The sequence below is a fragment of the Aquarana catesbeiana genome, linkage group LG02, assembly GCF_042186555.1.
Source record: "Aquarana catesbeiana isolate 2022-GZ linkage group LG02, ASM4218655v1, whole genome shotgun sequence".
NCBI classification, from domain to species: domain Eukaryota; kingdom Metazoa; phylum Chordata; class Amphibia; order Anura; family Ranidae; genus Aquarana; species Aquarana catesbeiana.
In genome coordinates, this window is record NC_133325.1 from 440340178 (window position 1) to 440356291 (window position 16114).

A 16114-nucleotide genomic window follows, 5' to 3' on the forward strand; every position below is an offset into this window, starting at 1 on the left:
ATAGCAAAAAGTACAAAATATTGTGTTTTTTTCAAAATTGTTGCTCTTTTTTTTATAGCGCAAAAAATAAAAAACGCAGAGGTGATCAAATACCACCAAAAGAAAGCTCTATTTGTGGGGAAAAAAGGACATAATTTTCATTTGGGTACAACATCGCACCACCAGGCAATTGTCAGTTAAAATGCTGCAGTGTCCTATGGCAAAAAATGGCCTGGTCAGGAAGTGGGCAAATCCTTCTGGAGCTGAAGTGGTTAATGATGTGAAGAGTGTATGTTCCCCCATCATTTTGCAAGGGAATTTTCTCTTTGCAAGGACATTTTCCCGTAGCTTAGTGAATGTGGTGAAAATTCACTTTGCAAAGAACACCCAATCACGTGCAAGGAAAAAAAAAAACTGTATTTTTGCTTGCACATGATTAAATGATGGAAGTCAGCAAAGCTTTATATATGTGCCTTAAAGTGATACTAAAGTCTTGTTTTTTTCACTAAAAATAACAAACATGTCTATACTTACCTGCTCAGTGCAGTGGATTTACACAGAGCAGCCCGGATCCTCCTCTTTTCGGGTCCCTCTTTGATGCTCCTGGCCCCTCCCTCCTGTTGAGTGCCCCCACAACAAGCAGCTTGCTATAGGGGCACCCAAGCTGAGCCACAGTGCCATGTGTCTATTCAGACACTGAGCTGTGGCCCAGCCTCGCCCCCTTTCGCTCCTCCTTGGCTGACTGACTTGATTTGATTGTGTCTCAGCCAATGAGGAGGGGAGTCCCAGGTAGCTGAGACACTCTTGCAACATCGCTGGATCTGTAGGGACCTCAGGTAAATATTAGGGGGGCTGAGCGGGGCTGCTGTGCACAGAAGGTTAAGATAAAAAACCTTCTGCCTTTACAATTACAAGTACATCAATCAACACCTATGGGTCAGTTAACCCTTTGCAATCAATGTCCTCCCTATGTGGCTATTGTGAAGTTGGATGAAACAAATACAAATCTTCCTTTAGAGGTAGAGAGACAAACATTTAAAAACATAAAAATCATATTATATATTATTTTGTGGTAGACACTGCAATATTAATAAGTCTGTACAATTGAAATGTATACCATTCCCATTCCCCAGAGTTCATTGCACAACATAAGTTTATTTTAATCAGAGAGCTTGAGAGTTGTTTTGGAGTAGAGTATTTTCTTCTTGTTTGGTGGTTTAGTCAAAGGGATAGTCAACTTCATGCTTGAGTACTTAGTCACCAATGCACTCTAAATGTCCCTGGCTGATCCATTCATTGCAGGACTGACACTCCAGAATATGGTTTCATTATTGTGTACTGTACAAGACTCATAAAAGCAATATAACATAATAGAAAAGGAAAGGCTGCTATCAACTTGCAAAGAGTTGCATTTAGTACCTGTCATGAGTACAACAGATATCTTTCCCATACATAGAAAATAAGTGAAACACTTCAGCCTATTCACTCTCTTATGTACATATCATGTGAAAGCTCTAAAATAACATATACTGTACAAATGCCTCTTACAGTGAAGCTAAACCTGTCAATAGAACTGTTTCCTAAAACAGTTACAGTCAAGGAATGGCTTTTATAATAGTTGTCACAGTTACTTAAAGTGGTGTTCCGCTTAAAAAAAAAATAAATAAATAAAATTCAGCAGCTACAAATACTGCAGCTGCTGACTTTTAATAATTGGACACTTACCTGTCCCAGGGTCCAGCGATGCAGGGGATCGAAGCCCCACTCGTCTCCCCCTCCGCCCGGCGGTGCCGGCATTGTAACTGTGGGCGCACAGCCGGGCACCCACTGCACATGCGCGAGCGGCGCCGCGCGCCGTGATTGGCCGCGCAATTATCTGGGACCTGAGATGTGTCCCAGATGATTGACAAGAGGGAGGAGGCAGAGCTGATCTCCCTTCCTGCACCGAGGGAAGTGATGTCAAGAAAAAAAAAATTCTCCAAATGTTTTTTTTTTTTTCATGCACATAAATTACATTTTTGTTTTTAGGGTGGAACTCCACTTTAAATGACTGGTGTCATAACTGAATACATGTGCAGCACCTTGACAACTGCAGACCAAACAGAGGCTAAGATGGCAGCTTCTTTGACTGTAAAGGATAAGAGGGTTTAGTTGCCCTTTTAGAGAGTTTGGACAAGTTATGTACATAGGGGAGTGAATAGGTTGAAACACCACATTTACTTAGCTTTGAATGGCTGTGGCCCTAATGTACTGCTGGAACCCTGTAATGCAATTTCATCTTTTAAATATTGGGCAAATGTGCTCATTCCCACTAGGGATGATCCAAACACCCCCTGGTTCGGTTCGCAGCAGAACATGCGAACAGACAAAAAATTTGTTTGAACACCGTTAAAGTCTATGGGACATGAACATGAATAATCAAAAGTGCTCATTTTAAAGGCTTATATGCAAGTTATTGTCATAAAAAAGTGTTTTGGGGACCTGGGTCCTGCCCCAGGGGACATGTATCAATGTAAAAAAACGTTTTAAAAACACCTGTTTTTTCGGGAGCAGTGATTTTAATAATGCTTAAAGTGAAACAATAAAAGTGAAATATTCCTTTAAATTTCGTACCTGGGGGGTGTCTATAGTATGCCTGTAAACAGGCACATTTTTCCCATGTTTAGAACAGTCCCTGCACAAAATGACATTTCTAAAGGAAAAAAAAGTAATTTAAAAGTGCTCGCGACTATAATGAATTGTCCATCCCAGCAATACAGAAAGAAGTCATTGAAAAAAACGGCATGGGATCCCCCCAGTCCAGGCCCTTCAGGTCTGGTATGGATATTAAGGGGAACCCCACGCCAAAATTTTAAAAAAAATGGCGTGGGGTCCCCCTCAAAATCCATACCAGACCTGAAGGGTCTGGTATGGATTTTAAAGGGAACTCCGCGCCAAAATAAAAAAAATGGCGTGGGATCCCCCCAAAAATCCATACCAGACCCTTATCTGAGCACACAACCTGGCAGGCCGCAGGAAAAGAGGGGGGATGAGAGAGCGCCACCCACGGAGGTGGGTCGGTCGCAGCGCTTTTTTTTTTTTCTTTTTCGGTCCGTCAGCGGAGCGAGAGAAGAAGATGAATGGACTTCGTGGGACATTTTTATTTTTTTATTTTTTAATAAAGGACTTGTCCCAAGCCGTGTCTTGTCTTTTGTACCATTTTGACACTTTTTTGTGAAATGGTATGGGTACATTTGTACCTCGTTACCATTTAACAAAGGGGGGAGGCCGGGATCTGGGGGTCCCCTTGTTAAAGGGGGCTTCCAGATTCTGATAAGCCCCCGCCCACAAACCCCCACAACCACTGGGCAAGGTTTGTGGGGATGAGGCCATTGTCCCCATCAACATGGGGACAAAGTGCTTTGGGGGGCTACCCCAAACCACCCTCCCCATGTTGAGGGCATGTGGCCTGGTACGGTTCAGGAGGGGGGCATATATGGTGGAGATTTACCCATGAATTGAAGGCATTTGCATCTTTATTATCCATGCTTGATGGTCACTTGCTGGTCGAATTCATCTGGTGAGAGCAATTTATATCTCACTTTGGGTGGAGGACCTTCTGTTTGGAATACTGAAGTAAAAAGTGACTCACAGAATCACGGTGTTGGAGAATATATTTTGGATTGATGAAATACAGAAATTATGAACTTTATTTTTTATGATTGTTCTTTAAAAAATGATATATTGTATTGTTTTTTTTAATATATTGTGCACATTATATATGGCAATTGTGTATTTTCACTTGTTTGACCACGTAGCGCCCTTTTGATCTTTTTTCACAGTTTATTAGTTACTCACTAATTTTAGGAGCAGCACTGGCACATAACCGTTGTATCAGTTTACAGTTGGCACCATTCCCTTCATGTTTCCAATATTCTTTTTATTTTAACCAAAATAATTTTATCCTGTGCATTCAATCTAAAGGTGATATTTAGCACTAGAATGTGCCGACTCCACAGATTCAGGGTTGGTTTTGGTTAAAAAGCTATTTTAATGATCCGCTGTCATATATGACTATGATTTTGGTTAGATCCACTGTACCTGTCATCCAAATGCATATGATAAAATGTAAATCGTCCATGCACTGTATATGCAAGTTATCTTGTGGTGATGGGCTAATAGGGATGTGTGGCAGTGGGGCTTATTTGCAAATTACCAAGATATAATGAAGCAACAGAATATCCTAGCATTAGGCCATAGCAGGAGGGTTTGGAAAGCAGCTGAACATTATCACCGCAGCCGCCTGTTCCTCTTCCCTATAGAGTCTCTGTAAAGATTTGTTTTTTTTTCTGTGTACTGGCTCTTTAAAGATTTGAATGCCCAACACTTATGGTGCATGGCCCAGATTTGAGGGCTTGTTTATACCAGTTTTCGTCTCTGAAGAGCATTCTGCATTTTTTATTGCTCTTCAGAAAGCATTTGACAAGTGGTAAGGAAGCGTTGTATAGTCTCCTTACTGACTGCTTTAACCCATTGAACCCCACACTAGCATATCACAACTGCATGCATTGCACATGGGATACTTGCAGAAAGGCCTCATTCACTTGAAAGCAACAGGGGGCATAATTCAGCTAAAGCTAAAGCAGGAGGCGGGGGCAGTAAGAATTCAACTCAACTGCAGGGTTTTACCACACCTGAACCACTGTTGTGAACGAGCCCTTACAGAAAAGTCTTAACATCCCACCAGTACAAGTTAGACACCCCAGCTCAAATAACCTCTAAAAATATATAATATGTGGACATACTGTATAAGGCAACCCATTTTTAATGTGAACCTGCTATATGCTTAATATATTTGCCTAGCATATAACATACTGTTTGGTCTTCATAAATAAACCAAAAATAAATTTGATTATTCCAGTCCTGTTATATATTGGTTTTAGGCTGTTTAAATAAATGCTTACAAAAATCTATAAAGTCTTTTGTGTCTCACACAATTGCATACAGAAAAGGAATCCACACAACCTGCAAAAATCAATGTATAAATCAATATCAATAGCATTGAAGAGTTTCAAATTGCAAGCACTAAGAGGTTCTATACATAAGAATGCTATCATATTTGTACATGAATACGTTTCTGCTCTACATTCCATTGTCAATAGCTTAGCTACAAAACAGGTGGGGCCTATTCATTGTGTAGAAATATGAACCGTCCTGGAAATTCACTGTACTAATCCTGGCCCCCAAGTTAAACTCTCTTCATTTAAAAGTGCACACCCAAATAACCCCTGCTCTGGTCCAATGGGTGCCGGCCCAGTCCATGACCTGAGCAATCCAGATAAGTACAAGAAGAGGTTGACCGCACACCAGTCTTCAGAGAAATGCAAGCTTTATTCATTAATATCCAAATAGTACAAACATCACAGACCCACAATACAGGATAAAAGCACAATTGTTGACCTGTTTTACATAGGATGCACCTAGTTATTACTGGAGTGCCACCAACCTCTTCCTGTACTTATCTTTATCCATTTAAAGCAACAGTTTACACACCTAAACAACACACCATTGAAGCATGAGCATGATAGCTATATAAAGAAAATAGTGTATCTAAACTCAAGAACAAAAATGTCATATATTGCACCCTGCAATTACTGTTTCTGCCAGTAATGCCCCATACATGCGGTCGGATTTTCCGATGGAAAATGTGTGATAGGACCTTGTTGTCGGAAATTCCGACCGTGTGTGGGCTCCATCACACATTTTCCATCGGATTTTCCGACACACAAAGTTTGAGAGCAGGCTATAAAATTTTCTGACAACAAAATCCGTTGTCGGAATTTCCGATCGTGTGTACACAAATCCGACGCACAAAGTGCCACGCATGCTCAGAATAAATAAAGAGATGAAAGCTATTGGCTATTGCCCCGTTTAGAGTCCTGACATACCTGTTTTACGTCACTGCGTTCAGAATGATTGGATTTTCCGACAACTTTGTGTGACCGTGTGTATGCAAGACAAGTTTGAGCTAACATCCGTCGGAAAAAATCCTAGGATTTTGTTGTCGGACTGTCCGATCAATGTCTGACCGTGTGTACAGGGCATAACACAATTTTTGTACTAAGAGACAATATTTAGTAACTGTACTGCATACCTCCCAACTTTCTGAGATGGGTATGAGGGACATCTATTAGCAAAAGTTTGCAGGCATAGGACACACCCCCTGCCACGCACCCCTAAAAGAAAATTATACAAAAAAAATTGGTTAAACCCACAAGTGTTTTTTTTTTTTTTTTTTACCACCACTATTCCTTAATATTGGCTTTTGCAATTGACAGATGCAGAAATGCAGAAGTTGAATGAAAGGTTTAGCACTGTAAAGCACTTTTGGATAGATAAATAGTGCATTTTATATACAACTATATAAATCAGACCAAAAATGAGGGACAAATGGAGGAGTAAAGAGGGACAGAGGGACATTGTTCCAATCGAGGGACAGTCCCTCAAAATCAGGGACAGTTGGGAGCTATGATACTGCAACTAAAGAGGACCAGCATTGTCACACTAGGAAAGGAAGTGTGCTTGGACTAAAGAACCTCTCCCTTTCTCTTCATCTTCAGAATATTGGGGATGTTCTGTAGATCACAGAAGTGAGTTTGGCAGGGCTAGTGATATTGTTTGAGAAAAAAAGTACAGGGTGCACAGGACACAGGGCAGCACTAGATTTCTGGCAGGATCAATGGGTATTATTTTAAGGCTAACACTTTAAATTGTGTATTTAAGAAAGCAACATTTAGCAAATATGAGTTTATATAAGTTTATAGATTAGGGTTAATGTACACTTAAATTCAGACTGGATATTTCTGCCAAATCTCATAGTCAACAAACTGGAACAACCAACTAATTCCTGTAGATAGTTTTATTATTTGCCTTAATATTGTGTGTCAATGCATATATTCTTTTGTAGTCATGTACAACTAATGCCACTTGACAGATCTAGACAGATCCTTATGGTAGCTAAAAATATTGAAACATATCAAAGTAGACATGACACACACGTCACAATCCTTTACTAAGCAGGCAAACTATTATAAATCAAATTTGTGCAATTTTCTTGACTTGCCTTATAATATCAAATTTATCAGAAAGGCAAAGTAATGTTTTAGATACAGTTAACCTAATACTTTATAAATAAAGTGTAACTAAAGTCAAAACTTTTTTTTTACATTTTGGATAGAGTGACCTCCTGTCAGGCTTTACTGCTGTTGGAGGTTCCATTGGAGAGATTCCTTCACTTTTTGTCTCCTAAAAAATGTTGCCTCTAGGACAGGAAGTGAGGAGATATCTCTCCAACAGCAACACAGACAGAAGTAATTTTTTTTTAGTAAAACAGGGGAATGCTAGAACCTCTCTCAGTTTTTCTATTGTTGTCTGTTTCCCTGTAGCAGACAATTTCTCTCACTTCCTGTCTGGTAAAATGTTGTCCCCAGAACAGAAAGTGAGAGGAAATCTCTCTACACACAATCAGATTTTCTGACAGGAATTGCGCGATGACAGACTGTTGGCGGAAAATCCGACCGTTTGTACGATCCATAGGACAATTGTTGTCGGATTTTCCGCAAACAAATGTTGGATGGCAGGCTTATAAATTTTCCGCGGACAAATGTCTGTTGTCAGATTTTCCTATCATGTGTACACAAGTCCATCAGACAAAAGTCCAAAGTACAAACACGCATGCTCAGAAGCAAAGACGAGCCAGAAGCGGTCGGTCTCATAAACTAGCGATCGTAATGGAGAATTAACATTCATGACGCGGCAAATTATGAAATCTCAAAAAGCAGCACACATTCTCTTCTTCTTTAATGGGATAATAATGAAGCTGCTTTGCTGGTGATACTGATGGAGTTATCGCAAACAAATTTTCAAAGGCTTTTTTTTCTAGTGATAGCAAGAATAATATTATTATGCTTGTTATTTTTTTTTTTTTTTGGTGCAAGTTAGCACAACACCATTATCCCGTTATTTTTAAGATCAAAGATACAACTATGTTGGTGTCACTAGTTAATTTTACATTGTATTTTTTAAATATAACTGCCTACTCCCAAACTGTCATTTGAAGTAAAACACATAGCTAAGTATTATTCTCCACAATTTTTTTATTGTGCATTAAAAAAAAACAAATAAAATTAGACATGCTATCTGCCAATAGAACTTAACCAAAAAGTGAATTCTATGCATCCAAAAATATAGAAAATATACCAAATCAAATCATTATTCAACCAAAAAATAAACGAAAAGCCTCATGCATGTGTCCTGCTTCTTAATTTAGGGGTCAACAATGCCAAGAGTATGTGAAAGCAGGGGTCCATCATCGGAGATAATTCCGAAAATCATCTGGATTACTCTCCTGGAGCTCCTGCAGCAAAGGCATATGACATAATCGGTCACGATTAATATAGTAACCAATTTTGGTCCAAGAAATCCTCCTCCTCCTGTTTCTAGACTGGACTTGGGTCAAAGCAATAACTCCAAGGCCAATAATAAATAACACGTTATCTCCTCTGATTCCGCAACATGGCTGGTTGACGAACGGCCATTCAGAAACAAACTGAAAAGCGCCAAATGAAAAGTGCGAATCAACACTCACCAAACTTCTACTAACAAAATTAGCAGAAGGAGCCCAAAGGGTGGCGCTAAAGAGCTGAAAAGTCACTATGTCACTATGTTTGTGCTTGTTGGCCGTTTGTATGCAAGTTCCTGGACAACGCCCTTCGGACAAAAGTCTGAGGTTTTGTCTGCGGAAAATCCGATCGTGTGTACAAGGCTTTAGGCTGTTTTCACACCTGCAGTAGTATTTATTGCACACCCCCCCCCCCTGAAAATTGAGACAACTTTTTTTAATGGCAAATGTCAATATTACATTGCGGGACCGTGCCGCAAGTGATGGTCAAGTGTTTGGCTCACGGTTTACGGCAGTGCCCCGTTCACTTACATGGGTTGTGCCACCTGACACTATATGTTAAAATTGCTGAACCATGATGTTTACTAAAACTGGTGCATCCAGAATCTGGTGTAGCTGTGCAGAGTCTAGCTTCAGCTTGTTGAATCAAGCTTTGACAATCAAACCGAAAAGCTATAACTACACCAGATTCTGGGTGCACCAGTTGTAGTAAATCTCCCCAAATGTGTACTTCTTCAAGTAGCACCTTGTCTGCTTTAGGATTGATGGTCCATAGAAACAAAGATTAACTACCTGTTCTTACTACCTCCTGGCTGCCTGTGTGAAAGGAGCCTGACAGAGTCCTGGATAGCGATAAAAACTGACAGGGGTTTTACCCTTTCCCCACTGTAACCAAAACACAAAAAGTTTTAGGTGCATCTACATTTAAAAGACACTAGTTTTGTATCCATGAAGTCTAAATTATCTGTTTATATTTTCTACCATAGGTTCAGCCCTTATGAATGGTATGATGCTCATCCTTGCAATCCAGGAACTGACATTGTGGAGAATAACTTTACACTATTAAACAGCTTCTGGTTTGCAGTCGGGGCATTAATGCAACAAGGTAAGTGGGCTGCTTTATTATTCATTTTTTCACTGCTCCCAAATTAAGACTTTTGTTATATTTTGACAGCTACTAGATAAAAGACACAGCTGCTTTTGTCAGAAAGAGCAAAGCGGTATAAAAAGTAATGTTGTCACCTTCTTGTCACAAAGCGCTGGAGAGAAAGTTTGTCACGGCTGGCTGTCACCAAACAACATTTTCTTTTCCAAATTGGAGTGTTGTCACCAGCAATTACATAACCGCTTGTCAAAAACCATTCTTTGTATTGCCATTGTAACATAGGTGTTACCTAATAAATGGCTATTCCCAGGAGGCAGATGAAATAGTTACTTCACTCATTGTGCTTTTCTATAGTTAACAATTTTAGTCTAAAAATTGCAGAATACTACACTGGATTAATGTAATACAAGGTTCTCCTGTCCCCAAAGATCCTTGAGCTGTGTTGTTCCATTATGCGGACGAACCAGTAGGCTGATATAAAAAAAATCTATCACTCCGCATTTACTGAATGTGGCAAAAACACTTATACCCAAGTTTTGTAAACAACCTACTATTCCCACAAAATATGACAATGGTTGCAAGTAGTAGATCATATTTACTGTATGGAAGATCTCATGTATGACCTAAAGAACCGATCCCCCACCCCCAATAAAATATAGGCCTGCTGGTTCGCTTTTAAAGGAGAAGTATGGGTTTGTCTTTTTTTCCCTAATCATACTTACCTAGGTGGATGCAGCATCGGACCGATGCTACATCTGTCCCCCGGTGTCTCTGCACTGAGAACTGAGCCATTGAAACACCGCCAATGGCTCGGTTCTCTCGGCTCCCCAAACAGAGAGCTGCTGACTGTCAATCGGCAGCTCTCCTGCTCTTCTCCTCTATGCTCACTAGAGCGCTGAGCTGTGGAAGGCGGGGAGCGCTTGTCTCAGCCTCTTAGCATATCGCTGGGAGGCTGAGACAGCCATCAGTCCAGGCACCTGGCAGATCCAGACTTCTGAAGTGGGGATGACACGGTGCCTGGACTGAACTTGATGATGTCAGCAGAGAATGGACTGAAGTCCGCTCTCTGCTGTCATCATCAAGTTCAGTTGCTGCATCAGATGATGATGTCAGCAGAGAGCGGACTTCAGTCCGCTCTCTGCAGAAAACGGTTCACAGGAGTGCAAAACACATTGCACTCCTGTGACCCTTAGAAGAAGCCCAGCTAAACGAGCCCAGGCTGGACTTCTCCCTTAAGTTCTCCACTACATTTGCAGAAATGATGTCTGATCCTAATTGGAGCAACGTAACATGTCATAGATGCTCAATAGTATAGCTATTACTACGTGAATGAGAGGCAACGCCATCTCCCCTTCCTTATATTCTTCTTAAGTCTTAATCCCTACCCACACCTAACCATCTCCTTTCCCCTCTCTTCCTAAAGTTTTTGTCTCTTTCATCTTTTCCAATTATGTTATTGGTATGTAAGAATGCCACTTAAAAACTCATACTATGTACAGAACATCTGTTTCTTTACTAGCTATGTTATATTGTGGAATATTTGCTTAATTGATGTAATGTTCCTATTATTCTTTCCAATAAAAACTTATTAAACAAAAAATGAGGGATAAGTAGGTCCCATCATGCCCTGGGACTTTGACGTCATAAGGGGCGGGGTCACCGGGTGACATCACCCGGTGACCACGCCCCATGCCTATATAAGTCGTTGCGCACCATGCACATGGCATTACAGTGGGAGAGAGCATCCTGTCAACATTGGAAGAAGAGAAGAGGGAACAAGACAGCAGGGAAGACCAGGTCACCACTAGAAAGAGAGCAGCAAAAGAGCAGAAGATAGCGGAGGAGCCCGGCAGAAGAACCGAAGAGCGAGATAAGAGGCCAGAGAGAGTGGAGAAGTCAGAATAGACCCACAAAGTCAGAATAAGACCCCCGGAGCTGCCTAATAAATTACCCTAAAAACCTGTGTAGTGTGTTTTTTTATTGACACTTTTTTCCCCCAGGTGAATGGGTAGGGGTACGATGTACCCCATACTCATTCACATAGGGTGTGGGGCCAGGATCTGGGGGCCCCTTTATTAAAGGGGGCTCCCGGATTCCGATAAGCCCCCCCACCCGCAGACCCCGGCAACCAACGGCCATGGTTGTCGGGAAGAGGACCTTGTTCTCATCAATATGGGGACAAGGTGCTTTGGGGTGGGGGGGCCGCAGGGCAACCCCCTTCCCCAAAGCACCTACCCCCATGTTGAGGGCACGCGGCCTGGTATGGTTCAGGAGGGGGGGCGATCGCTTGTCCCCACCCCCTTTCCTGACCGGCCGGGCTGCGTGCTCGGATAAAGGTCTGGTATGGATTTTGGGGGGACCCCCACGTCGTTTTTCAGCATATGGGGTTCCCCTTAAAATCCATACCAGACCTAAGGGCCTGGTATGCTCTTGGAGGGGAACCCATGCCAGTTTTTTATTTTAAATTTGTCGTGGAGTTCCCCCTCATGATCTTTTCTTTTTCCTGTAAAGTCGCTTCACTAAAGATGAGGATCCGACTTGGAGGCGACTTCCATTGAATTCTATGAGTACAGGTCACCTAGAAGTCACCTTGAAGTAGTACAGGAACCTTTTCTGAAGTCGGAGCGCCTTCAGTAGTGTAAATTAAGATGGCTCTAGTTGACTATAATATAATTCCCAATGTCAAATGACTTGGGGCAACTTGAGGGCTGAGTCGGATGCAAAGTCACGGCAGTGTGAACCGACACTTACCTGTCCTGGAGTCCAGCAATGACGGCACCACAGCTGATGTTTCCATCAGCTGTCAGGTGCTGCCACTGCCATTGCCAGTAAGGGAACCCTATTGTGAATGCATAAAGCGTGCTGTGCTCTCTTACAGGCCCGGCGACAGGGGAAGGAGGAGGGAGGAGGAAGTGGTGACAGGGTACCTGTCAAAAACAGTTACCCCCGCTCTCCCCTCCCCCCTGCCCCCCCAAAAGGTGCAAAATGTGGCATCGGAGGGGGGGAGGAGACAGATGAGCAGGAAGTTCCACTTTTGGGTGGAACTTCACTTTAAAGCACTTAAACTCTGTACTTAAAATGTTAACATAAAACTATTAAGAGTCTATAAGGACTTGTAAGATTAATAGAAGAGCTGAAATACTTACCTTTCCTGCTGCTCCAATTTTCCACCAGTGCTTTCTCACGTGATCAAAATCTAGATATTTGGTCATTTGATCTGTTAGCAAAAATCACAAGACTTAATGCCTAGGCTTTTGGTAAAATAACTAACAGACAAGGAATCCTGCAGCAGAAAGATACAGTACATATGTCAGCCATTATATTTTTTTTCATTTATCTATCGCAACATAAGGCCATGCAAGGCAAAGAAACAAGTTCATTTAAGTGCCAACCTCCCCAGCTGCATACTCACCTTTTGCTCTGTTCTGCTGCCGGGCACAAAGAGAAATAATTGGTCATATGTGAGCTGTAATTTGTGACTTACAGTTTATACAGGCCTTATCATTTTCTCCCTTCCCATTTGACCACACACTTATTACTCATACCTGTATAGCCCTAATGAACCAGAGCAATCTTTACATTTCTCCTATAGGTCTTGTTTATTTAGCATGACTTAAAACACCAAAATAACACATACAATGTTTTGGGGAGGGGAAAAAGATAGACTTTCTTTTGGCAATGCTATTTTGCAAAAGTAATTTTATTTTTAATGGATTCTTTAGACAATAAGACTTAAAAAGGAAAAAAAAAAGGTTCTTCCTATATTGATCATTTTTTTTTTCACATGTTTTTGGTTTTATGATAAGGATTAAAGTAAATAAATGAGCACAAAAAATAGATAAAAATGATAGAAAAAATAAATAAAATCAGCAGAAAAATAGCAGCTAAGAGGAGAAGGGGCTGAATAAGCTAATTAAGGTTAACTAAGGATTATTAAGGGGCTAGATAGGAATACATTTCATTTTAAAAAAAGTGTAAGGTTTCTTTAAATGATGCCATATGCAAAGTCAGACCATTGATCAACATTGGAATAATTTGCCAGTAATAGCAGTGGAGGAAAAGGTTGCAGGGAGAGGGAAGTTGGATGCAAGAGTGAGAGTGAGTGTCTCCCTGGCGGTATGATTATGTCAGATTTTTGCGTCTCAAAGCGGTACAATTATTTTGCATATATAAAATTTGGCGTTTTATATTGTAGGCCTGTAATTCTTAGCAATAACACACTTAAATCTGTCCACCAAGTTTCTAGTAGATATCCCGGGTATGATGAAGTTTGAAACACAAAATCATAAATTATAATATAATAAATAAATATAAATAATTATAAAAAATAATAATAAAATTATTTTTCCCACGATTCACTATCGCTCAATTCTGCAAGTGTTCTAATTTACTATCGCTGTTTTCTAGCTGGTCTAAAACCACTCTTGACGTAAAGGGACACTTTTTGGTTGCTACGTACAATCTCAAGTTTCCAGGCAGAAAGAACAGTATATATAATATAAAACTGCATGCAGGTCATTGGACAAAGCACTGGGGACAAAAGGGATGTGAAATCATTTCATACAGTAATGTAATCTGTAAGATTACAGTGTACTGGTGTACTGTATGTATTATTATTTTTCACTTTTTTGAATTTACCACCGGACTCCACCCCCATGCATCGGGACGCTCGCAGGGAACGGAGCCCGACACAGAGGCTTCGGGCTGAGGACAGAGCCTGCGGATACAGCGGGGGGGACATCGCAGGATCCTGGGGACAAGGTAAGTATACCGCACCAGGATCCTGTAATGCAATCCCGAGTGCGGCTCGGGGTTCCTGCTAATGGTGCTGAAATTTAACCCTGAGTCACACTCGGGAAAACCGCCAGGGAAATTAAGCACCACTGTTGTCTGATAGTGAAAAGGGAGTTCTCCCCATATACTGAAGTACCAGGTATTTCTATATTTCTCTAATAATTGTAGTGCAATTCATTTTGACTTTTATGTAGAATACTACTAGTTTCAAACACTTTGAATAATCTCCCTTTTTAGTGACTTATATTAAGCTGTAGCTTTGTTGATCTTCCCTATACATTAAAAATTCTGCTGTAATATTTAAAATATTCTTTAATGTTGTATATTAAACTCTTCCCGACTGCACTATAGCCAAAATATGGCTACAGCACAGTTGTTCAGTTCTGGGAGGGTGACAATGGATGTCTTTCTAGAACCGTGTCCCCCATTCACCCACTGTGGCATGCATCTGCTGCGCTCTGTAATCGCTGTGTCCTTTGAATACAGCTGATTACAGATCGGGGTAAAGGCCCGTAACAGCAGCCTTATACCATGTGATCAGCTGCGTCTGATCACAGCTGATCACAATGTAAACACACTTGCCGGTTATCAGCATTCCTTTCCTCACACTCTGTCATAGCGTGAGGAGAGTAGAACTGGTAACTGGCAAGTGTGACAGGGGACATCTATGCTGGTAATCAGGGCACTGATCATCAGTGTCCTAATCATCAGTGCAGCCCCAACAGTAACCATCAGTGCTGCCTATCAGTGCCGATCAGTGCTGCCTATCATTGCCTCCTCATTATTGCCACCTATCAGTGCTGCCTATCAGTGCCCATCAGTGCCACATATCAGTGCAGCCTCACCAGTGCTTCCTCATCAGTGCCCATTAGTGCCGCCTCATCAGTGCCACCTATTAGTGCCCATCAGTGCCGCCTCATCAGTACCCATTGGTGTCAATCAATGCTGTCTCATCAGTGCCCATCAGTGCCACCTATCAGTGCACATCAGTGAAAGAGAACAATTACTTATTTGCAAAATGTTATAACAAACAAAAAGACAGCTCTATCTGTCTGAAAATGTGATAAAAATTTTGTTTGGGTACAGTGTTGCATGGCCGCGCAATTGTCATTCAAAGTGCGGCAGCACTGAAAGCTGAAAATTGATCTGGGCAGGTAGGCAGGTGGTTAAAGTGATTTTATGAGACTTCATTCTTAGAAAACCCACTCCGAAATAAAGCATTACATTATGTAGTCACATAGACCTAGAACTCCAACATGGTCTAACACATAATCCCATTTTTGGCCTAGAATGATGTCTACAAAGAGAAACATACATATGTCAATACTGAATTCCAACCTAATGGGGCGTACACACGGTCGGACTTTTCGTCTACAAAAGTCCAACGGACGCCGACGGACTAAAGCTGGCTGGTAATCCGATCGTGTGTGGGCTTCTCCGGACTTTCAGCTGACTTTTTCAGCCTCAAATCCGACGGACTTTAGATTTGAAACATGCTTCAAATCTTTACGTCGTAACTACGACAGACCCCGAAATCCGCTCGTCTGTGTGCTAGTCCGACGGACAAAAACCCACGCTAGGGCAGCTATTGGCTACTGGCTATCAACTTCCTTATTTTAGTCCGGTGTACGTCATCACGTACGAATCCGTCGGACTTTTGTGTGGTCATGTGTAGGCAAGTCCGTTCATTAGAAAGTCTGCCGCAAGTCTGCCGAAAGTCCGCCGGAAGTCTGTCGGACAGGCTGTCGGACTTTTGTAGACGAAAAGTCTGACCGTGTGTACGCCCCATAATAGTT

At 41.4% G+C, this 16114-nt stretch overlaps 1 protein-coding gene across 1 annotated transcript in view; it reads left to right on the forward strand.

Moving 5' to 3' along the window:
• Positions 1 to 16114, forward strand: part of GRIK3 (glutamate ionotropic receptor kainate type subunit 3) — a 929711-nt gene that overhangs the window by 844599 nt on the left and 68998 nt on the right. The window contains exon 12 of the mRNA XM_073615535.1: positions 9406 to 9524. Coding sequence (XP_073471636.1) covers positions 9406 to 9524 — 119 coding nt within the window. The remainder of the gene's footprint in view (positions 1 to 9405; positions 9525 to 16114) is intronic.